Source organism: Labrus bergylta, chromosome 24, assembly GCF_963930695.1.
Source record: "Labrus bergylta chromosome 24, fLabBer1.1, whole genome shotgun sequence".
NCBI lineage: Eukaryota > Metazoa > Chordata > Actinopteri > Labriformes > Labridae > Labrus > Labrus bergylta.
The window spans coordinates 2,399,407-2,416,368 of record NC_089218.1 but is presented as its reverse complement, the minus strand read 5'-3'; the positions used below and the strand labels follow the sequence as shown (position 1 = coordinate 2,416,368).

Genomic DNA, 16,962 nt, shown 5'->3' with positions numbered 1-16,962 from the left:
AGTTGAGCAGGCAGAAGACGGAAAGGAGGGAGGATGGAGGTTTGTAGACACACTAGGGACATAGAGTTAGAGGAACATGGTGAAGTGGATTTAAAATATCTGAAAACTGAACTAAAGGTTATTTTTCCTTCCTCAGGAAAAGGAGACAGAGAGAAAAACATAGGGAAAGAAAACCCAATAGAAATTCTGCAACACATTTCTTCAGGTTAGTGAATTAAGTAGCTGAAATGTCGACTTTCTCAAATGGAATTTTATTGTTGGTATTTTCTGGAGTTCCATCACAAACCTGCGGGGCTGCAAGGGGTCAAAACCTTGTAGTTAAGAGTATGGTAGCACGCATTTTACAGAAACTCTACAATTCATGTTTCCTCCTTTGTGTCACATGCTGTGTTGCCGTGACTACACAGGTTTATTGCTCTTTTCTTAGAGCCCCTCCCCCTTTTACAATGCTACCTTAAGGGCTGAGAACCGTTCAGCAAACATTTTCAGAAACACATCTGGAAGGCTATGGAGGAAAAAGCTGCTTAAATCAGATCTCCCAGACAACGAGGATGTAAATTTCCTAACTATTTATATTTTCTAGAGTTAGCCACTTAACATGCCGTTACTTTTAGAGGCCGCCCCCCCCCACCCCACCCAGGTAACACTGAACGAGAAAAGAAATAAAAATACAAAAAAAGATTCACAGGAGACAGGCAGTGATCGCCCAGTGTGCATTTCCATGTCGTTCAAATCAGTCCGTTAAATGTCCCTGTTTCCCCCCCCACTCCCACTCCCCCCCCTGAGCCCGACTGTCCAATGAGTTTGTTGACGGGGCGACGTGGAAGACAAACATCAGGGAATGGTTGGAAACAAAACGTCCAGATAAAGACACATGAAAGGACGGGGTCACTTTCCTCTCGCCCCCGCAGCCTCGGGTTCAGGGTGAAAGTCTTTGAGGTGGATGGTTCAGTCCTCCATCGTCTTTAATATCCGACCTGCTCCCCCCGGCGCACAGGGATTTTTATTTTATTTTAACGATTGGGTGGGGGTGGTGATGGGGTGAAGCCGGCGACTTTCTGATCAGAGTGAGAGGGAGGACAGGGAGTGTTATGGGGGCGGTCCAAGGGCTCGACTTTTTCTTCTTCATGGGCTTTTTTTTTTGTTGATAAAGAGAAGAGGGAGGTGACGGGGCTCAGGCCGTGTTCAGTAGGTCCTGTATGGCTCTCTGCTGCGTCTCGTTCAGCGTCGATACACACTGTGTCCATAATCCTCCCGACACCTGAGGGACAAAACCACAACAGTCAATATCTGAACATGAGCGGGGCAGTACTTAAACTATGGTGAGGGCAACGGAGGCTTTAGTCCTCCAAGCGAGCGGCATTGAGCGGCAATAAAAAGCCCCAAAATAAACCTTTGAGATAGCAGGAAAGCAGAAAAGACTCGGGAGGGGCTCACCTGTACTTGACGGATGACGTTAGCGAGCCGTTTGCTGCATGCGTCTTCGCTCTTCACCGATTCATTTGCGACTCCGTCTGCGATGATGAGGAAGATTTTGGGCAGGTTGGAGTTGTCCGGTCCGAGGACGATCGGGTTGTTGCTGTGAAGGGAATCAAACGATCAGATGGGTTTGTTCATTTTTCTAGTTTAAACTCTACAGAGATTTTTAAAAAAAGAAAAAAAAAGAAAAAAAGGGCTGTCATACCTTTCGATGAGGTCACACAGGAAGTCAAACGTGTGCACCGCCTCCTCCTTGTCCTCGTTGAGCGGCAGCCAGCTGAGCCAGTGTGGGAGGATCTCGTTGACGTTTACACACTCGGGTCTGAAGCGTATGACCTTCCCGACGGCAGAGATGCAGTTCTCTGTGGCGTTGACGTTCTCTTTGACGCGCGAGTCGGCTGCCTGGATGACTCGCACCAGCATGGGGATCGCCTCTGAAGCACAAAGGTCGAGTTAGCGAGAAGGCGGAAACGTCTTGAAACGTCACAGGTGACGAGAGAGAAGCTGGACTGTACCTGTGCAGAATGGGCGGTAGCTTTCTCCTCCGTACTGCGCCATGACTCCCACTCCGTACGCGGCGGCCTGTCGGACCTCCGGGCTCGTGTCACACAGCGACTGCAGCATCGGCCGCAGGAAGTACTCTGCGTATTTGAAGGAGGAGGGGCTGCAGTGCTCCACCACGTCGTCGAAGATGCACAGACCCCACTGCCTGTCCGCCCACGGCCTGTTAGGACACTGAACACCAGGTGAGTCCGTTAGACTGAGTGTAAAAACATTCAGTGATGCTGCTGTCGCACATGAACCGCACGGTCACAGAAATATCTGAAATATCAGCTTTACTTTGATGAAACATTCAAGGCAGGAAAAAACTGAACTTCTGTTAAAGAAAAGTATCTTAAGACATGACTGTTTAGCACCATCTAGTGGCCAAATGTGAGTCTGTAACAAAGAATAAAAACTTCAGTACTCACTATGAGCTGGACGATGAGCTGCAGCAGCTGTTCAAACCACGGCAGCACTTTCTCTTTGTAACTGCTGAACACCGAGTGCAGAATATCCGACACTTTGGTCAGGATGTAGACGTCGTTCTCATCCTGTAGGAGACAAAAACAAGGAGTGAACATCTGTAAGATTTCACTCCGTCTTTACCAAACGACTCTACACAAGCGGCAGCGTTTACCTCGTCTTGTAGCGTTTCCTCCACCTGCTCGTCGTAATCCTCATCCTGTCTCTTCGCTGAGGAAACACAGACAACTCAGTGTAAGATAGAAATACTCTACATCTTAAATGAACAGAACAATGTTTGAATCAAAGCAGAGAAATGTTGTGATGAATTCTTCTCACTCTGTCTGAGCTCCTGGTTCTTAAAATGCTCCTCCAGTTTTCCCTTCAAGATGCCGCCCAGCTCCTCAAAGTGCTCGTTGTTCAGGCAGCCGTCTCCCATCAGCTCGATGCACTGAAGCAGAAACAACAACGACGACGACGTCAAAGTCTGACTGAGAGAAGGAATCGACTTCTGTGAGGACGTGAAGAATTCATTTTACCTTAGCGAAGGAGTGCATGATCTCAGAGAGGACGTCAGAGTCTGGCTCGGTGCCGATGGCCTTGATGAGAGCGTCGCACATGAAGTGCCACATCTGGGTCAGGTAGTCCGGCCCTCGGACGCGCGCGCACTCCAGCAGCAGAGGCATGGACTCAGCGGCCGCCACCCGAACACGTGAGTGAAGTCAAGGAAGCTCTTCGTCCTATCATCTCTGAATTTCACATTCTTACCCTGACCTAACTTCTACAAGCTTTTTAAACTCTTTTCATCTTGTGTGACATGTTTTGATGTTTAATGGAATAGTTTAAAGACAAAGTTAAAACGACCTCGAAGAGCACAAAAGGATATCATCATGGAAGTAGAACTTGAGCAGAGGAACCATGAGCTTCACCACCTGCTCTGTGTACTCCACAAAACCTTCCTTTAGCTCTTTGGCATAGCACACCTGCAAAACAACACAGATCCTCTCACTGACAGCCAGATATATAGATAAACAGATCTACCTCAGGACATGTATGTGTTCATGTCCCCTGCTGCTCTGGGTCACTCACCAGCATCTGGCAGGCGGTGGCCTTCTCCTCCAGGCCGGCTGTCTTTATCCCAAAACTCTGCTGGTCTCCGAGGTTCACAAACTCCCAGCCGTCGTCCTCCGAGATGTTCTCCATGTCCTGAGCTACAACACACACATACATAAGTAAGGTGTGGCTCTCTCACTTCATAGCATCTCCACACGTCAGTTTGCTTTGTAATCCAGCAGAGGGCGCTGCAAGTGTATCAGCTTGACTTCATGCATGCCAAACAACTGAGGAAGAACTTATTTGGGGTTTGAAAGAGCAACGCACAAAAATAAATCAAGACTGATGTGTGAATACATGTTGGATGTATTAATTTTGATGCATTTAAGTAATGAGGCAACGGGATTTTATTAACGAGGAGGAGCTTAATTCAGTTATGGGACTATATTTATGAACAGGGAGTTATACTGCATCTTTAAATCAATGTGAATCACTATTTCACCGCTGGAGTGTACTTACTGTCGAGCAGCGCCACCTCAGGCTTGATGGACGCTGTCTTCATCAGCGGGCCCATCACCACGGGAAGGTACTGCTGGAACTCTTTCCCCAGGATCTTACACATCCTGGCCCAGGCCGAGATCATGTACGAGATCTAAACGACACACCCACAGAGACAGGAACATCAGGACCAGGTACAAAAACATCAAACAAAGTCGGACAAATCAGATCTCAAAGTGTTCTGACCTGAGGATCGTCGTCCTCCAGGTCGTTGAAGTCCGTCTGAGTTTTGAGGAGCAGCTGCATGACGGCCGAGGCGTCTGGCATGAACTGAAACAAGACCAAGAGAAGAAAAGGTCAATGTTTGAAGCCTGACAGGCAGAGAAAGCCTCACTGTTAGATTTGAATAGACTTTAAGATAAAATATCATCCCTGCATTATTAAAATATTGGTGTAGAAAACATCCCGTTACTCTGATTTAACCCTTTACCTTCTCCTTGCCGACAGCGAGTCCGATCAGACTGATGCACTCGATGGTTTTCCCTCGGAGCAGCCGCAGCTCTTTCTGCACGGCGTTCTCCACAATGTGTTTGAGCGACGGCATGAACAGGTCGTAATATGGCACAAATTTCTCCTCCGCCGTGTCGGCCACCGAGGCGATGGACGTCACCACCTGCTCCAGCACCAGTTTGGTTCCTTTCTGGATCAGCTGAGGGGAGTGAAGAGGACTCCGTTAAGAATCCTGCAGTTTAAAATGTTAGCAGGAGGCTGTGATGGTGCTGATCGGTCCTCTCTTACCTCCTGCAGCTTGGCCACCATGATGACGTGGAGGTGCTGCACCAGGCTGTCCAGATACGGGATGAGCAGAGTTTTGGGACAGTCCTCTGTGAAGTTGATGAGGGCGGCTGCAGCGTGAGCCTGAACCCGAGGGTTACTCTGGTCCTCCATGGTCTGAAGCAGAGCGGAGATCACCTGCCAGAGAAGAAGACGGTCAAACTAAAAACTGAAAACACGCGTGACAAATTGGTCTAAAGACGTCTCCTCTGTCTGGTGGCTGCATGACCTTGAAGTGTCCCTTCATTCACCTTATCGTGGAACTTCTTCTGGAAGGTGGGGGCGAAGTCCGTGGCCATCTGTCCGATGGCGTTGCAGGCAGCGTATCGGACCCTCGGGTGCTGAGGAGAGAAAAGGACAGTCAGTTTTATACCCGCAGTAGAGAGACGGAAAGTGTAATGAAGGTATGAAGAATGTGTGAAAGTGTCGTTTCTCACAGGATCGGAGCAGAAGAGGAGGACGAAGCTGACGATCTCCTGCAGAATGGCCTCCATCTGCTGGTGGCAGCCCTCACCGATGGCAGAGAGCGCCATCAGCCCGGCATGACGGTACTTCCAGTCAGCTACAAACACACAAACAGCATTAACATCAACTTTAAATTAGTTTCAAAATAAAAGCATTAAAAGATGGTTACTCACGGTTCTGCAGCATGGTCATAATGTGCTGTTTGATCATCGGCAGGATGATTTTTCCTCCCAGACCACAGGCGATTCTGTCCAGAGCACTCTCCCCGGCCACGGCGTTACTGCGAGTGACAACACACATCATTCAACACACATCACTTTGTTTGAACTGTTTTTACCCCTCAGTTTGAAACCACTTTGACTTTGTTCTAATATTTTCAAGCAACAGAAAAATGCTGATCCCTTAGTTTCCTGCCTAGCTTCCTCCTCAGATAGTATTTTTCTTGTAGTGAGGTTAAGGTAGAGGAGGATTTCACTCCTGCAGTGGCGCAGGTGTTTGTTTCATACCTGTCAAAGTCGTCATCCTCGAGCTCGTCGGCCATCGCCCACTCGTCGTCATCCTCCAGGTCGACCATCATCGCCAGCATCTGAGGCACTGAAGCAACGACACACACACGTATCAACCAGCCGTCTCAACTTTTCTACTAAACTACTCATGGTGGACACGTGCAGTGAATTAAAGATGGAGCAGATCCTCACCGCTCTGAGCCACGATGGCCGTGTGTTTCCTCAACATGGCGGCTGCTGTTTCAGATAAAGTGACGACGACCTCCAGAGCGAGCTGTCTCTGCATGTTGGTCAGGTTTGTGTCTGCACACAGCTGAGGAGACACGATTATGTGTGTTATAAAAACACATTCAATGCATCTACAAATGTTGTGTTTCTCTCTCGCTCACCTTGAGACAGAGCTGCAGCGTGGGCTCCAGATTGGGTCGCAGGTATTTGGGAGCTGTGTCGGCGATTTCCACCAAAGACTTGAGCACTGAGTCGTCGCCCTGGTAACACGACTCGTTCACCGCCTGGTTCAGAACAACAGGAGCTCAGGTCAGTGTCGCAAAAAAACAAACATTTATCTGCTCAGTGTCAAGCTGCTTATTCTACATTCACCACAGACACAGGGTGAGAAAAAAAAAACTCTGTTTGTGTCCATTGGTTAAAAGAAAGGATTAAGTAAATATCTGAAGGGAGGAAAAGCTTTAAGTTCTTCTGTTTGCACTGAAGAGAGACGATTAATAAAAACAACCTGGAAGCAAACAGCATCTAACACTGAAGGCAAACACTCTGCTTTTACTTTGAAGTCCCGCCCTCCATCTGCATACCAGTTTCCTTGTTCACTTTCTACATGTTATTTACACAGACACATGCAACAGCTCTGTGGACATTTCAATAACTCAGATATCTGTTTATAGAGCTCTATAAAAACAGAATAGTGTTCAAGCGCCTGCAGGTTTACATCAAGGTGGATTTACTCAGAAAGCAAAGCAAGTAAACAGCCAGTGTGAGAAACAAGACGGACAATATAGTTTAAGAAGAAACCCTAAATCATGTCCATGGCCTACAACAGAATCTGTTTATAGAGATGATAAAAAGCATAAAACCGGACTTTGCTTCATGACTCACCTGCAGGACTCCTGGGAGGAGGTCTGCAAAATGCTTCAGCAGAGCTGTGTTGCTTTCGTTTGCCAGAACAAAGGAGCCGGCGGCCCGAGCAGCCAGAGTACGGATCTGAAGGATGAATTCAAATGAGTTCAGTGCACGGTCATAAATCAGGAAGTCATGTGCTCAAATCGCTGCAGGTTTGACGGTACCTGTGGGTTCTCCTGGTCCTGCATGCACTGAACCAACATGCGCTTGATGACGTCCATGTAATGCTGCTGCTGGTTACCAAAGATTCCTGGAAAGTTCCTGAAACGAGCAAAGACGCAAACATGTTTCAGTCTGAACACAGCAGTCCTTTCCCTTCAGTTCAATATGAGTAGATGTGAACAAGGAGGTTACCAGAATATGTGCAGGGCAGCTTCTCGCAGGCCGACCTTTTCTGAGTTTACCGAGTCAAACAGGAACTTCAACAACTCAGGCCACTGGTTATTACCATCGTCATCTGAACAGAAAGCATCACGATCAGTCATTAGACCTCTCACAGCAGACATAAACAAAAAAAACAACACAGTTTATGTTTGCTTGGTATTCCCCACAGCCGAGATCTTACCGATGAGGTTGCGACAGAGCTCGGCGGCGATGTCGCACACCTTCTTGCGGATGTTGAGCGAGCTCTCCTGCTGGATGCTGGTCAGCAGCTCTGTCTTGATGGCCGTCTGCATCTCTACCGTCAGGCCCGGGTAGATCTCCTCGAAGGACGACGACAGCAACCGCCGCAGCAGCACCGCCGCCATCTGTTTGACCTGACGGAGCCAAAAGGTAACGCAAAACATAAAACAGCCTTCTGAGACTACAGGAACAGCGGGGCAACATAGCTCATTAACTATATCAGAAGTGTTTGATTTAAGTAAAGAGTCAAAGTGTTGTCCTGCAAAACGATGACAGGGCAGAGGACAACCAATCAGCAGGCAGAGGTCTGTATGCACCGTTGTTTCAAAGCCTCCATATTTAATAAAAAACGCACTAAAGCCTGAATTTTGTAAAAACTGAAAACCAGGTCGGCTGAACTCCCAGGAGTCTTTTTTCAGGGTCTCTAAACGCAGGACTAAAAGATAAAAGTGGAGCAAAAGACTTGAAAACAAAACAAAGCTGCAGTGATAAAACTTGCAGCATCTCAGAGAGGCAGGTTCACTCTTGGTGGAGCGCGCTCGTCTCCGCCTGCTCCCGTTTCAGCGCTCTAAAAATATCTGCCTGGAGGTAAAGAAAAGGAAGCATTGGGGCCGAAGCAGCTGCTGGAAGAGGAGTAAACAGAACGGCCCAAATGCCAAAACTGTGACTCATAACCAGTGCTGAGAGGGGGGGTGGACCACATTCTTTAAATGCTGTCAGTGTCACACCTTTTTGAGCAGATAGATGGCAGTAATACAGACAGGAAGTGGCATAACAAGACCTTTGGATGGCTTTCCTGGACAAACAATATATTTTTTAAAGGTTCTCGTCTCTAATTGGCTCCTAGGTATCGGTTTAACTGGTATACAGAGACATAAAGGGGATTCATGTGTTCCAGAAGTCGAGAGCGTAACACGTCATGTCACAGATCTGTGAGTGTTTCTGTACAAACCTCCTCTGCAGCAGATGCATCTCTGATGGCCTGCAGCAGGAATGTGATCTTGTTCTGACCTGGGATGGTGTCATAGGTCTCCTGCAGGGGGGAAAAAAAAGAATCATCAGACAGCGGTCAGGCTGAGGCGTGCTCTTTGTGCAGATTCAGGAAACACGTCCGCATGGTTTCAGCTCCGTGATGAATTAATATCCACCCGTGATTGTGTCATTCTGATGGCCTCTAGTCTATCTGCACACACTCTACTGACTGTGAGCCGAAACACACACTTACATTTATTAACAACTAAAATGGATAATTCAAAGCCTCTTTTAGTAGCTGGATATTTCACCTACAGGTCTTTAATCGCCTGTAAAACAGTCAAAGGAGCGACTACGGTCCAATTACAGGCTCTGCATAATGACCAAGATTAAGAGGAGCTTGAAATCATAGAATGCAGAAGGTTAGTTTAATGGTTTGGGGTTTCATTTTAATCCAGCAGAGTTAAATGGTGGCATGACGTCCAACCTTTCCTCACATTTTAGAAAGCCGTCTTCAACAACATGTTGATCAATCACCTGAATGCTGACTCCATATTTCACAACAACTTCACTAAACATCTGATCATGACAGTTAGCGAGACAACATCAGAAGAAAAGCAGGAACTAAACGTGTGTTTGTCTGCATCTTCCACATCCAGTCTTTACTAAATCATAAGACAGGAAGAAACAGGACAAACTGGTTGAACTGATGCAGCTTGTTTGTTTTGATGCTCACCAGAGAAATGCAAACACACACACACACAGAACAGTCCAAAGAGGGACATGTTGAACCATGGGTGTGTGTGCTGAAGGGAAAATATGACAACGTGTAACAGTAAACAAAACAAACTGCTTAATGTGATATAACAAGAAGAGAAATCAGTGGAGAAGGCCGGAGGTTTTACCGATAGAGAAACAAGATAATGTGAGGCGTAAACACCTCGAGTAGATTCATTGCTGATGCAGATATTTGCATGACAAAGAAGCAGGACGGGGAGGAGGAACTCTGGGAGAGCAACAGTTTGGTGGGGGGAGTAGGAAGACTCCTGACCAATTTGAATAAAAATGCAGGGACAAATTCAGGGTTGCAAAGTCGGCTGATTAGAGGCAAATTTAGTCAAGGCTCCTTCAAATGTGGCGTCTTGTCTGCTCTGGTTTGGAGACTTCAGATGCTCTTTTGACTTATGCAGAGTCTTCTGTGTTTCCTGCTGGAGTTGGCATTTTTTTAAACCATTTTAAGACTAATAAATATGAGTACAAGTGAATACTCCCAAGGGAAATTCAAAGCATCCACAAGCAGCTTACAAGACATGCATGATAAGAGACATTTATTACATCTAATAACACCCACTTGGCCAAATAAACCTGGCTACATGCAGGACAGTAAAGACGTGCCACTCAAATCTCCAGACCGTGAAGTCCCAGAAACAAACTTTAAAGGTTTTGAGGTAATGCATGAGGTAAACCAGAACCTGAGCAGCTGGGTTTTCAGTATGTGTAGTATTTTAACCATTAAAGTTGAGTGATAGTCTCCTCCATATGGATCGATTCCCATTGTGACAGAAGGGAAGCGTCTCTATAAAGGATGAATTCCAATGAGCTTAGCATCGCGGCAGACCGTCTGTGGCTTACAAAGAAAACCGCTGACTGCCAAACGAGGGAGGGCAGAGTGATAAGACTCAACTACCTCATCCAAAAGTTGGACGATACAGAGGTAAACCCGTGCTAACAATGCTTTGCAGCGTTGAGAGGCTAATCGTGGTGGTGGTTTGGGGCTGGGGGAGAGAGAAAGTGAAAAGGGCAGCGAGACCGAGCCCAAACAAATCCTCACAGGAGCTAATCCAGCGAGAGGGGATGACCTGGCTTTGATGTGACGTGACTGAAAGTGAGATAATTCGCTTCCATGAGCGACACTGAAGCAAACAAGAAGAGCAGGAGCACAAATTCAGACTATTTTAAACACTTTCAGATTAACCCTTAAGAGTGCCGGCCACAGGGTCGGAGCACAAAAATATACACAAAAATATGTCACAAACAAACACGCACTGAGTGAACATAGGACTATTAAAACTCATTGTATGATCAATAACGTAATCATGTAGATAATGTATTATCACCATCCTCCACCTCAGATATCAACCTATGCACACCCTTAATGTAAATACTGTTATTACACATTATATCGGCATGTTTGCACCTCCTCACTGTTGTCTCATTCAGCCTTGTACATTATTAGTCTCTGGTTTGGATATTTAATGTCATACTTTTTGTCCATGGCGAGCTAAGTTGACCAAATTCACACTCCCCGTGCGTGTGAGAACACCCAGCCATTAAAGCCGATTCTGAAATAAAACAACGAGGACAGTCTTCTCTGTTCAACAGGGTGTTGACGTGCTTTTTGTGGGTCGTCTTCTCCTCGGTTGTAGCTCAAAGTTAATCTCATTTTAACTTCTCAAAAGCTTTGAATAAAACCAGAAAAAACATGATTAGGCAGCTGAGGGTTAAAAAATGCTGATACTTTTTCATGCCACGTGTTTCATAACAAGCCATCTTTTTTAGTATCATGATCCATGGTGTCCTAAAGACCAGAGAGAGTTAAATAAATCTAGATCTCTCCATGTTTTAGGCAAACGCTACAGCATGAGAGTGTGGAGTTGTGATGGGTTCATTCGTCTCCTGCTGACCTATCCTATCAAACAGATTTTGTTTTTTGTTATTCGGCTCACTATTTTTTATGGCTTCAGTCAGAGTCAGAAATCAGAGAGAGAGGGGAATGAGCCACTGGTTGGATTTGAACCAGGGTCGTCCACTTGGAGGACTACAGCCTCCACACATGGGGCCAACCACACCCCTAGCTTCACTACTTAATGACACAATCGATTAAAAAGTGACATCGCAGAGCAAGTATCTGCCATGCTGACAGCCTTACTTCAGGCTCTAACATAAGGCTGGGCAATATATTGAGTTTTTAAGATATATCCATGTATTTTCAAACACGCTATGGTGTAAGACAATATTGTTAACATATATATAGTTTATGTTGCATTAAAATAACGTCACAGAGGTGCCAGGTCACCTTTTTCTCATCTCACTGATGATGACTGACTGTTCCTCCTCTCTCTCTCTCTCTTATTGTATTTAAGCAACTTTTTTATGATATAATATTACTTTTTAAATTCACAAACAGGTAGTTTATTTTCCATGTGTTTTCACTGTTAATAAAATACATACATCGAGTATCGCCTTTCAGCTAAACAACATCAAGATGTGAGTTTTGGTCGCCCAGCCTTACTTTAAGATAAAATGTGTGATTTTAAAACTGACAGGGAAATCAGTGTCTCAAGACCCTCTGAATTACACTCATTAAACCCCCATAATGTTCACTTCTAAACATGTTTGTGTTGTTTCCTGCTGAGTCTGGATGTTGTGTTTAACATGCTGCTTGAGATTTATTAGTGAAACAATTAGAAATCCTGTTTGATAATTGAACATGCTGGATTAAACTTGGCACTCTTGCATTTTGTTATGTTTATAAATTAGACTGACTTTAGCACATTGAGATGAAGACAGGGACCTAAAGCTTCATATTCTATACTGTGTTTAAAAGCCTAGATGACTAGTTTGATAGTTTACGTGTTTTAGATGCCTGAAGGCCATTGCATAACGTCCAGCTCTGTTAGCATATCCTGCCCTCCTCATGAACTCACCTCCTTACCTGTAACGACACAAACTTAACATTTCATCGCTTCTAACAACACCTGGATGTTTGTTGTTTATTTCTGCACGTTTTAACAACCCACTCTTTTGGAGGTTTGCTATCTGCTGTAGCTGCTTAGCCATTATGCTACTTCCCCAAGTCTGGGTGGCTAGGCGAGGAGCTAACGCGGCTAACACTGTCAAGAGTAACGGTTCCGTCCACAACAAACGTTACATTTCAGTGTGAGTCAAACACACTTGGCGCGACACGTACACACACACAACATCCACGTAGTGTCACGACTTGTATCGCAGCAGCGAGGACTACATTATCTCCACGTAACTACGCAACATGGTGTGTCTGCTCCATTCTACACGTGGGCTCCGGAGCCTGACGTGAGACTTAGCTTCGGCTAGCTTCGGTTAGCTTCGGCTAGCCCAACCGCTACCCGATTACCACACTCGCCCAAACTTGCCCCGGTTTCTCTCCTCACCTCTGATTGTTTCCTGACGTTGTTGTCAGGGCTCATCAGGTTGCCCAGCAAGAGGTAGAACTGCTGCTGTTCCGCCATTGCAGTGAGATCCAGAAAGAGCAGCCGGGTGGAGGAGCGGCGAAGTGAGCCCGGCAGAACCCTGCTTTCTTCGGTCACACAATAGCTGCCGACGCCTTATTGGTTCGGCGCGTCAACTCTGCTCGCGCGTTCATTGGTACAGAGCGCTTTCGCAAACGCACGCCATTGGCTCACGCAGCTGCTCGGCGCTGATTGGATGGACCGGACACAGCGTCTTTGGCGAAAGCGCGGGAAATCTCTTCGTGAGCTCGACGAGAATTAAAAGCACAATATTATGATCCAGTATCATACTTTAGCACATGTTGAGGTACTTTACGTGAGTATTTCATCGAATGTTTCTTTATATTTAAGGATATTATGATATATAAGTCTACATTACGACAGAGTAATGTAGGCTAGTGGTTCCCAAAGTGGGGGTCTGGCCCCCCGTGGGGTCACAAGCCGCCAAGAAGGGGGGGCCTGGAGAAGCCTCCCCCGCTTAAAAAACTACAAAAAATATAAAAATATTTAAAATGTTGTATTCTACCCATTATTGTAAATATATATGTACAAAAAAGTGGTTGACTTTATATTAATAATAATAATAATAATAATAGATTTATTATGTGAGGAAGGGGGCCCTGGAGAAGCCTCCCGCCCCTAAAAAAACGACAAAAAATACAAAATCATTTAAAATGTTGAATTCTACCCATTATTGTAAATATATGTACAGAAAAAGTGCTTGACTTTATATTATTATTTTTATTATTAATAATAATAATAATAATAATAACAATAATAATAATATATTTATTATGTGGCTTGTGACCAGTGGGGTCACAAGCTGCCAAGAAGGGGGCCAAGAGAAGCCCCCCCCCCCCTAAAAAAACTACAAAAAATTTAAAATAATTTAAAATGTTGTATTATACCCATTATTGTAAATATATATATGTACAAAAAAGTGGTTGACTTTATATTATTAATAATAATAATAATAATAATAATAATAATACATTTGATTTATAAGCGCTTTTAAAAACTCAAAGACACTTTACAATAGTTAAAAACAGAAAGAACAGCACAGTAAGGACAGACTAACAGACATTGCAACATTACACACAAATCATAAAGATAAGAATAATAAAGGTAAACAACAGAAAACAGGAAACACATCACAATCATACATTAAAAGCTTGTTCAAAGAGGTGAGTTTTGATCAGTGATTTGAAAGTAGGAGGGTCAGTGCAGTGTTGAATGTGTGTGGGGAGTGAGTTCCAGAGGGAGGGGGGGCAGCTATGGAGAAGGCTCTGTCCCCCCAGGTTCGGTGCTTGGTTCTAAGAGGGGGAGATAGGAGGTTTTGAAGAGCGGAGGCTGCGTGCAGGAGTGTGAGGGTGAAGGAGGGGGCCTAGTGGTTAAGGGCTTTATGTGTGAGGAGAAGGATTTTAAAACCATATCGTTAAAGGTCGAGTGAGTAGTAATGTTTTTTGCAGCTTAGGCACCTCCTCCTGGGCTCAGCGCCACCAGAAGCACACGCCCACACATACATTTAGTGCTTGTTAGTACACTGCAAGCTTCCTGACAATATTTCATCCTTTGTAAAGGAAAATCCAATACTTTAGAAAGCTAACCACCGCTGTTTGGCACCTGCCTGTCCAACAGGAAGCAAGCTAACTCTGTGTCACTCTTCATCAGGCGGTTGTGACTCATTGGTAGAGTTGGTCAACTCTCAACTGGAAGGTCGAGGGTTCGATCCCCAGCTCCTGCAGCCACATGTTCGGTGTGTCCCTGGGTTGGTGATTAAACAAGAAACATAGAAATAAAATCCCATTGCTGAAATACTTGCATCCATTTAAAAAACTGTATGATGATGAAAACAATTTGTGTTTACAGTCTAGTTACATGCTATGCTGCACATAACCCACTAGATGGCAGCAAAGCTTTACAAATAATTTAAAATGCATTTTTCTTCATCAAACACCTGTTAACATGAGCCTCTTCCTGACAGGCTAATTTAATAAATCCTCAAGCTATAAGAAGGATGCTTGTTTGACTTATATTGCCTTTAAATGAAGTAAAAGTTGTGTAATTTTAAGTCTTTATTTCTCATATGCTTCCATGGTGTATCGATCCCACTGAGACTGGTGGCTACATGCACAGCTTAACCCTTATATTTTTATTTTTTTATTTTCTATTACTTTATTGCAGGCTGTTTTACTACATTACAAGTTGTCATATTTTATCACAAATTTTGTTCATCCTGGCACATTTTTATATATTATTTTTAAAACATACAAGAACACATACAACATGAAATAAAAGAAAAATCCAAAGAAAAAGAAAAATAAGATTTAGAAAGAAAAAATAATACTAATAAGTAAAATAATAATAATAAAATTAAAATAAAACTGTAAATAAAATGGGGGAGGGGGGGTTGTTCTTTCACTACTCTCTTAATTTAAGTTTAACCCTTATTGATGATATGAAGACCTCCATTAGTAAGAGGTACTTTTATTTAATTTAGGAACATGTTCAAGAAATAAGACCAAACCTCTTTGAAAATATGAAAAAATGTAAACGCTGTAAGCTGCACTCATGCACATTCAGTTCATAATGAGTGTTTGAAACATCCTATTAACTTTCTGTTTTCCTACTCCTATACCTACTTTGTTTCCATAAAACTTGACAGCGCCCCTGGTGGTCTGTACTTCACCTACAGCTGTCATTTTTTACCATTCACAGAGCTGCAGATCTGTGGATAACGGACTCCTGTGAACCTGCTCCGCCTGTCTCTGAATACTCACAGCTTCAATAAACAGCAGGAACGCCGACATGGACCCACAGTGAGCAGTAAGCTGGAGGTTAATGAAGTTGTGTTACCTTTCTTTTGTGTGTAAGGTGCTGAAACTGAGTGTTTTTGTCTTCCATCTGTTCTTAAATTATGTTGTTATTGTTGCTGAAACAGTAAATAGTAAATGGACTTGAGCTTGTATAGCTCTTTTCTAGTCTTCTGACTCCTTTTACACCGCAGGTCAAACCTACACATTCACACACTGATGGTCGAGGCTGCTGTGTGAAGTGACCATCAGAAGTAACTCATCCCATTCATACACATTCACCCTCGACCTTCCTGTTGAGAGATGACAGACTCTACCAACCGAGCCACAGCCGCCCCTGAAATGTCCTAAAATAATCCACATTTCATGACAGCCCCACAAACCGACCTGTTGTCGCTTGTTTATTATTCTGAATTCTGATTTCTTAATCCAAAATTTAAAGAAACCACGTTTAAGAATCCTCCATGTTGCCTTTTCTGTGTCATAAGAACAATGGGCTCTAAAGGCGGACGATAAAAGGCACAGTGAAGAAATGTAAACCTCCGAGGGATAAATCATGAAATGTCAAATGTCTGAATTTTAAGTTAATGCTCAAAGACTTTTTCTGTGCTGTAGATTTTTAAACATCAGCCTCGGAGCTGAATGGAAACAGAGCTGCTAAGACAAACAAGGACTTACTGCTGCGAACACTCACAACCCCCTAAATGGAAGTGGCCTTAAATCATTAAAGTGGAGACCTGACTGTGTTACCCACAGACCTCCACAGTCTCCCATGAGGTCAGGCTGAAGTGGAAAAGGACAGAAAGATGGATGAGAGGAGAGAGGACTTGTTTAGTGTTGAGGGTCTGATGGACATGCGGCAGAGGAGGGGGGGGGGGCACTCTGACACTGTGTACGTGTGAGTGAGTGGGCTTCATCTTTATTTATTCAAAGGAAAGTTTCTTGGAAAAGTCGGTAGCAAGCCAACATCTGTGTCGTTAAGCACCTTGGGACCTTGAACCTTCCTTTTCTGGAAATGATACCACAGCGATTGACTTGCTTTCAGAAACAAGATTCCTGTTCACATGTTTGCTTCCCAACAATCCCAGTTGCTATATCAGTCACTCAGCACATGTTTTCATTTGAGTGCAATAACATTTTTGGTTGAAAAAATAAGAGACAGAATCCAGATCTTTAGTCTCATTTAGAAAAATTGTGATTCACATTTTTGCAAGAATCGTGCAGCCCTAATGAAAACTGTTCTGAAAGTTTACGCTGCATCAATTACAGCCTGTGTGACGGCTTCCCTCCGAGGCAAACTACTGAAGC

General features: G+C 44.4%; 1 protein-coding gene across 1 annotated transcript; it reads right to left on the bottom strand.

Moving 5' to 3' along the window:
* Window positions 1-230: 230 nt before the first annotated feature.
* kpnb3 (karyopherin (importin) beta 3) lies at window positions 231-12,923 on the bottom strand. The gene is made up of 26 exons (XM_020654340.3): window positions 12,764-12,923; window positions 8,554-8,634; window positions 7,543-7,735; window positions 7,332-7,434; window positions 7,142-7,238; window positions 6,954-7,058; window positions 6,230-6,352; window positions 6,033-6,153; window positions 5,841-5,928; window positions 5,508-5,614; window positions 5,307-5,431; window positions 5,121-5,210; window positions 4,834-5,007; window positions 4,526-4,744; window positions 4,282-4,365; window positions 4,057-4,189; window positions 3,574-3,695; window positions 3,371-3,467; window positions 3,024-3,196; window positions 2,824-2,935; window positions 2,660-2,715; window positions 2,451-2,573; window positions 1,995-2,214; window positions 1,685-1,913; window positions 1,438-1,579; window positions 231-1,261 (listed from the first exon to the last, which is right to left on the bottom strand). The coding sequence occupies exons 1-26, from the start codon at window positions 12,839-12,841 to the stop codon at window positions 1,175-1,177; spliced, it is 3,282 nt and encodes a 1,093-aa protein (XP_020509996.2). The 5' UTR covers window positions 12,842-12,923; the 3' UTR covers window positions 231-1,174.
* Between the last annotated feature and the right edge of the window lie 4,039 nt (window positions 12,924-16,962).

Coding starts and splice junctions, on each gene's coding strand:
- kpnb3 (XM_020654340.3), bottom strand. CDS start 12,841: ATGGCGGAACAGCAGCAGTTCTACCTCTTGCTGGGCAACCTGATGAGC. Junction 3,696..4,056: donor TGAGGTGGCGCTGCTCGACA/GTAAGTACACTC, acceptor TGTGTGTTGTAG/CTCAGGACATGGAGAACATC. Junction 3,197..3,370: donor CAAGTTCTACTTCCATGATG/ATATCCTTTTGT, acceptor GACTTCACTCAC/GTGTTCGGGTGGCGGCCGCT.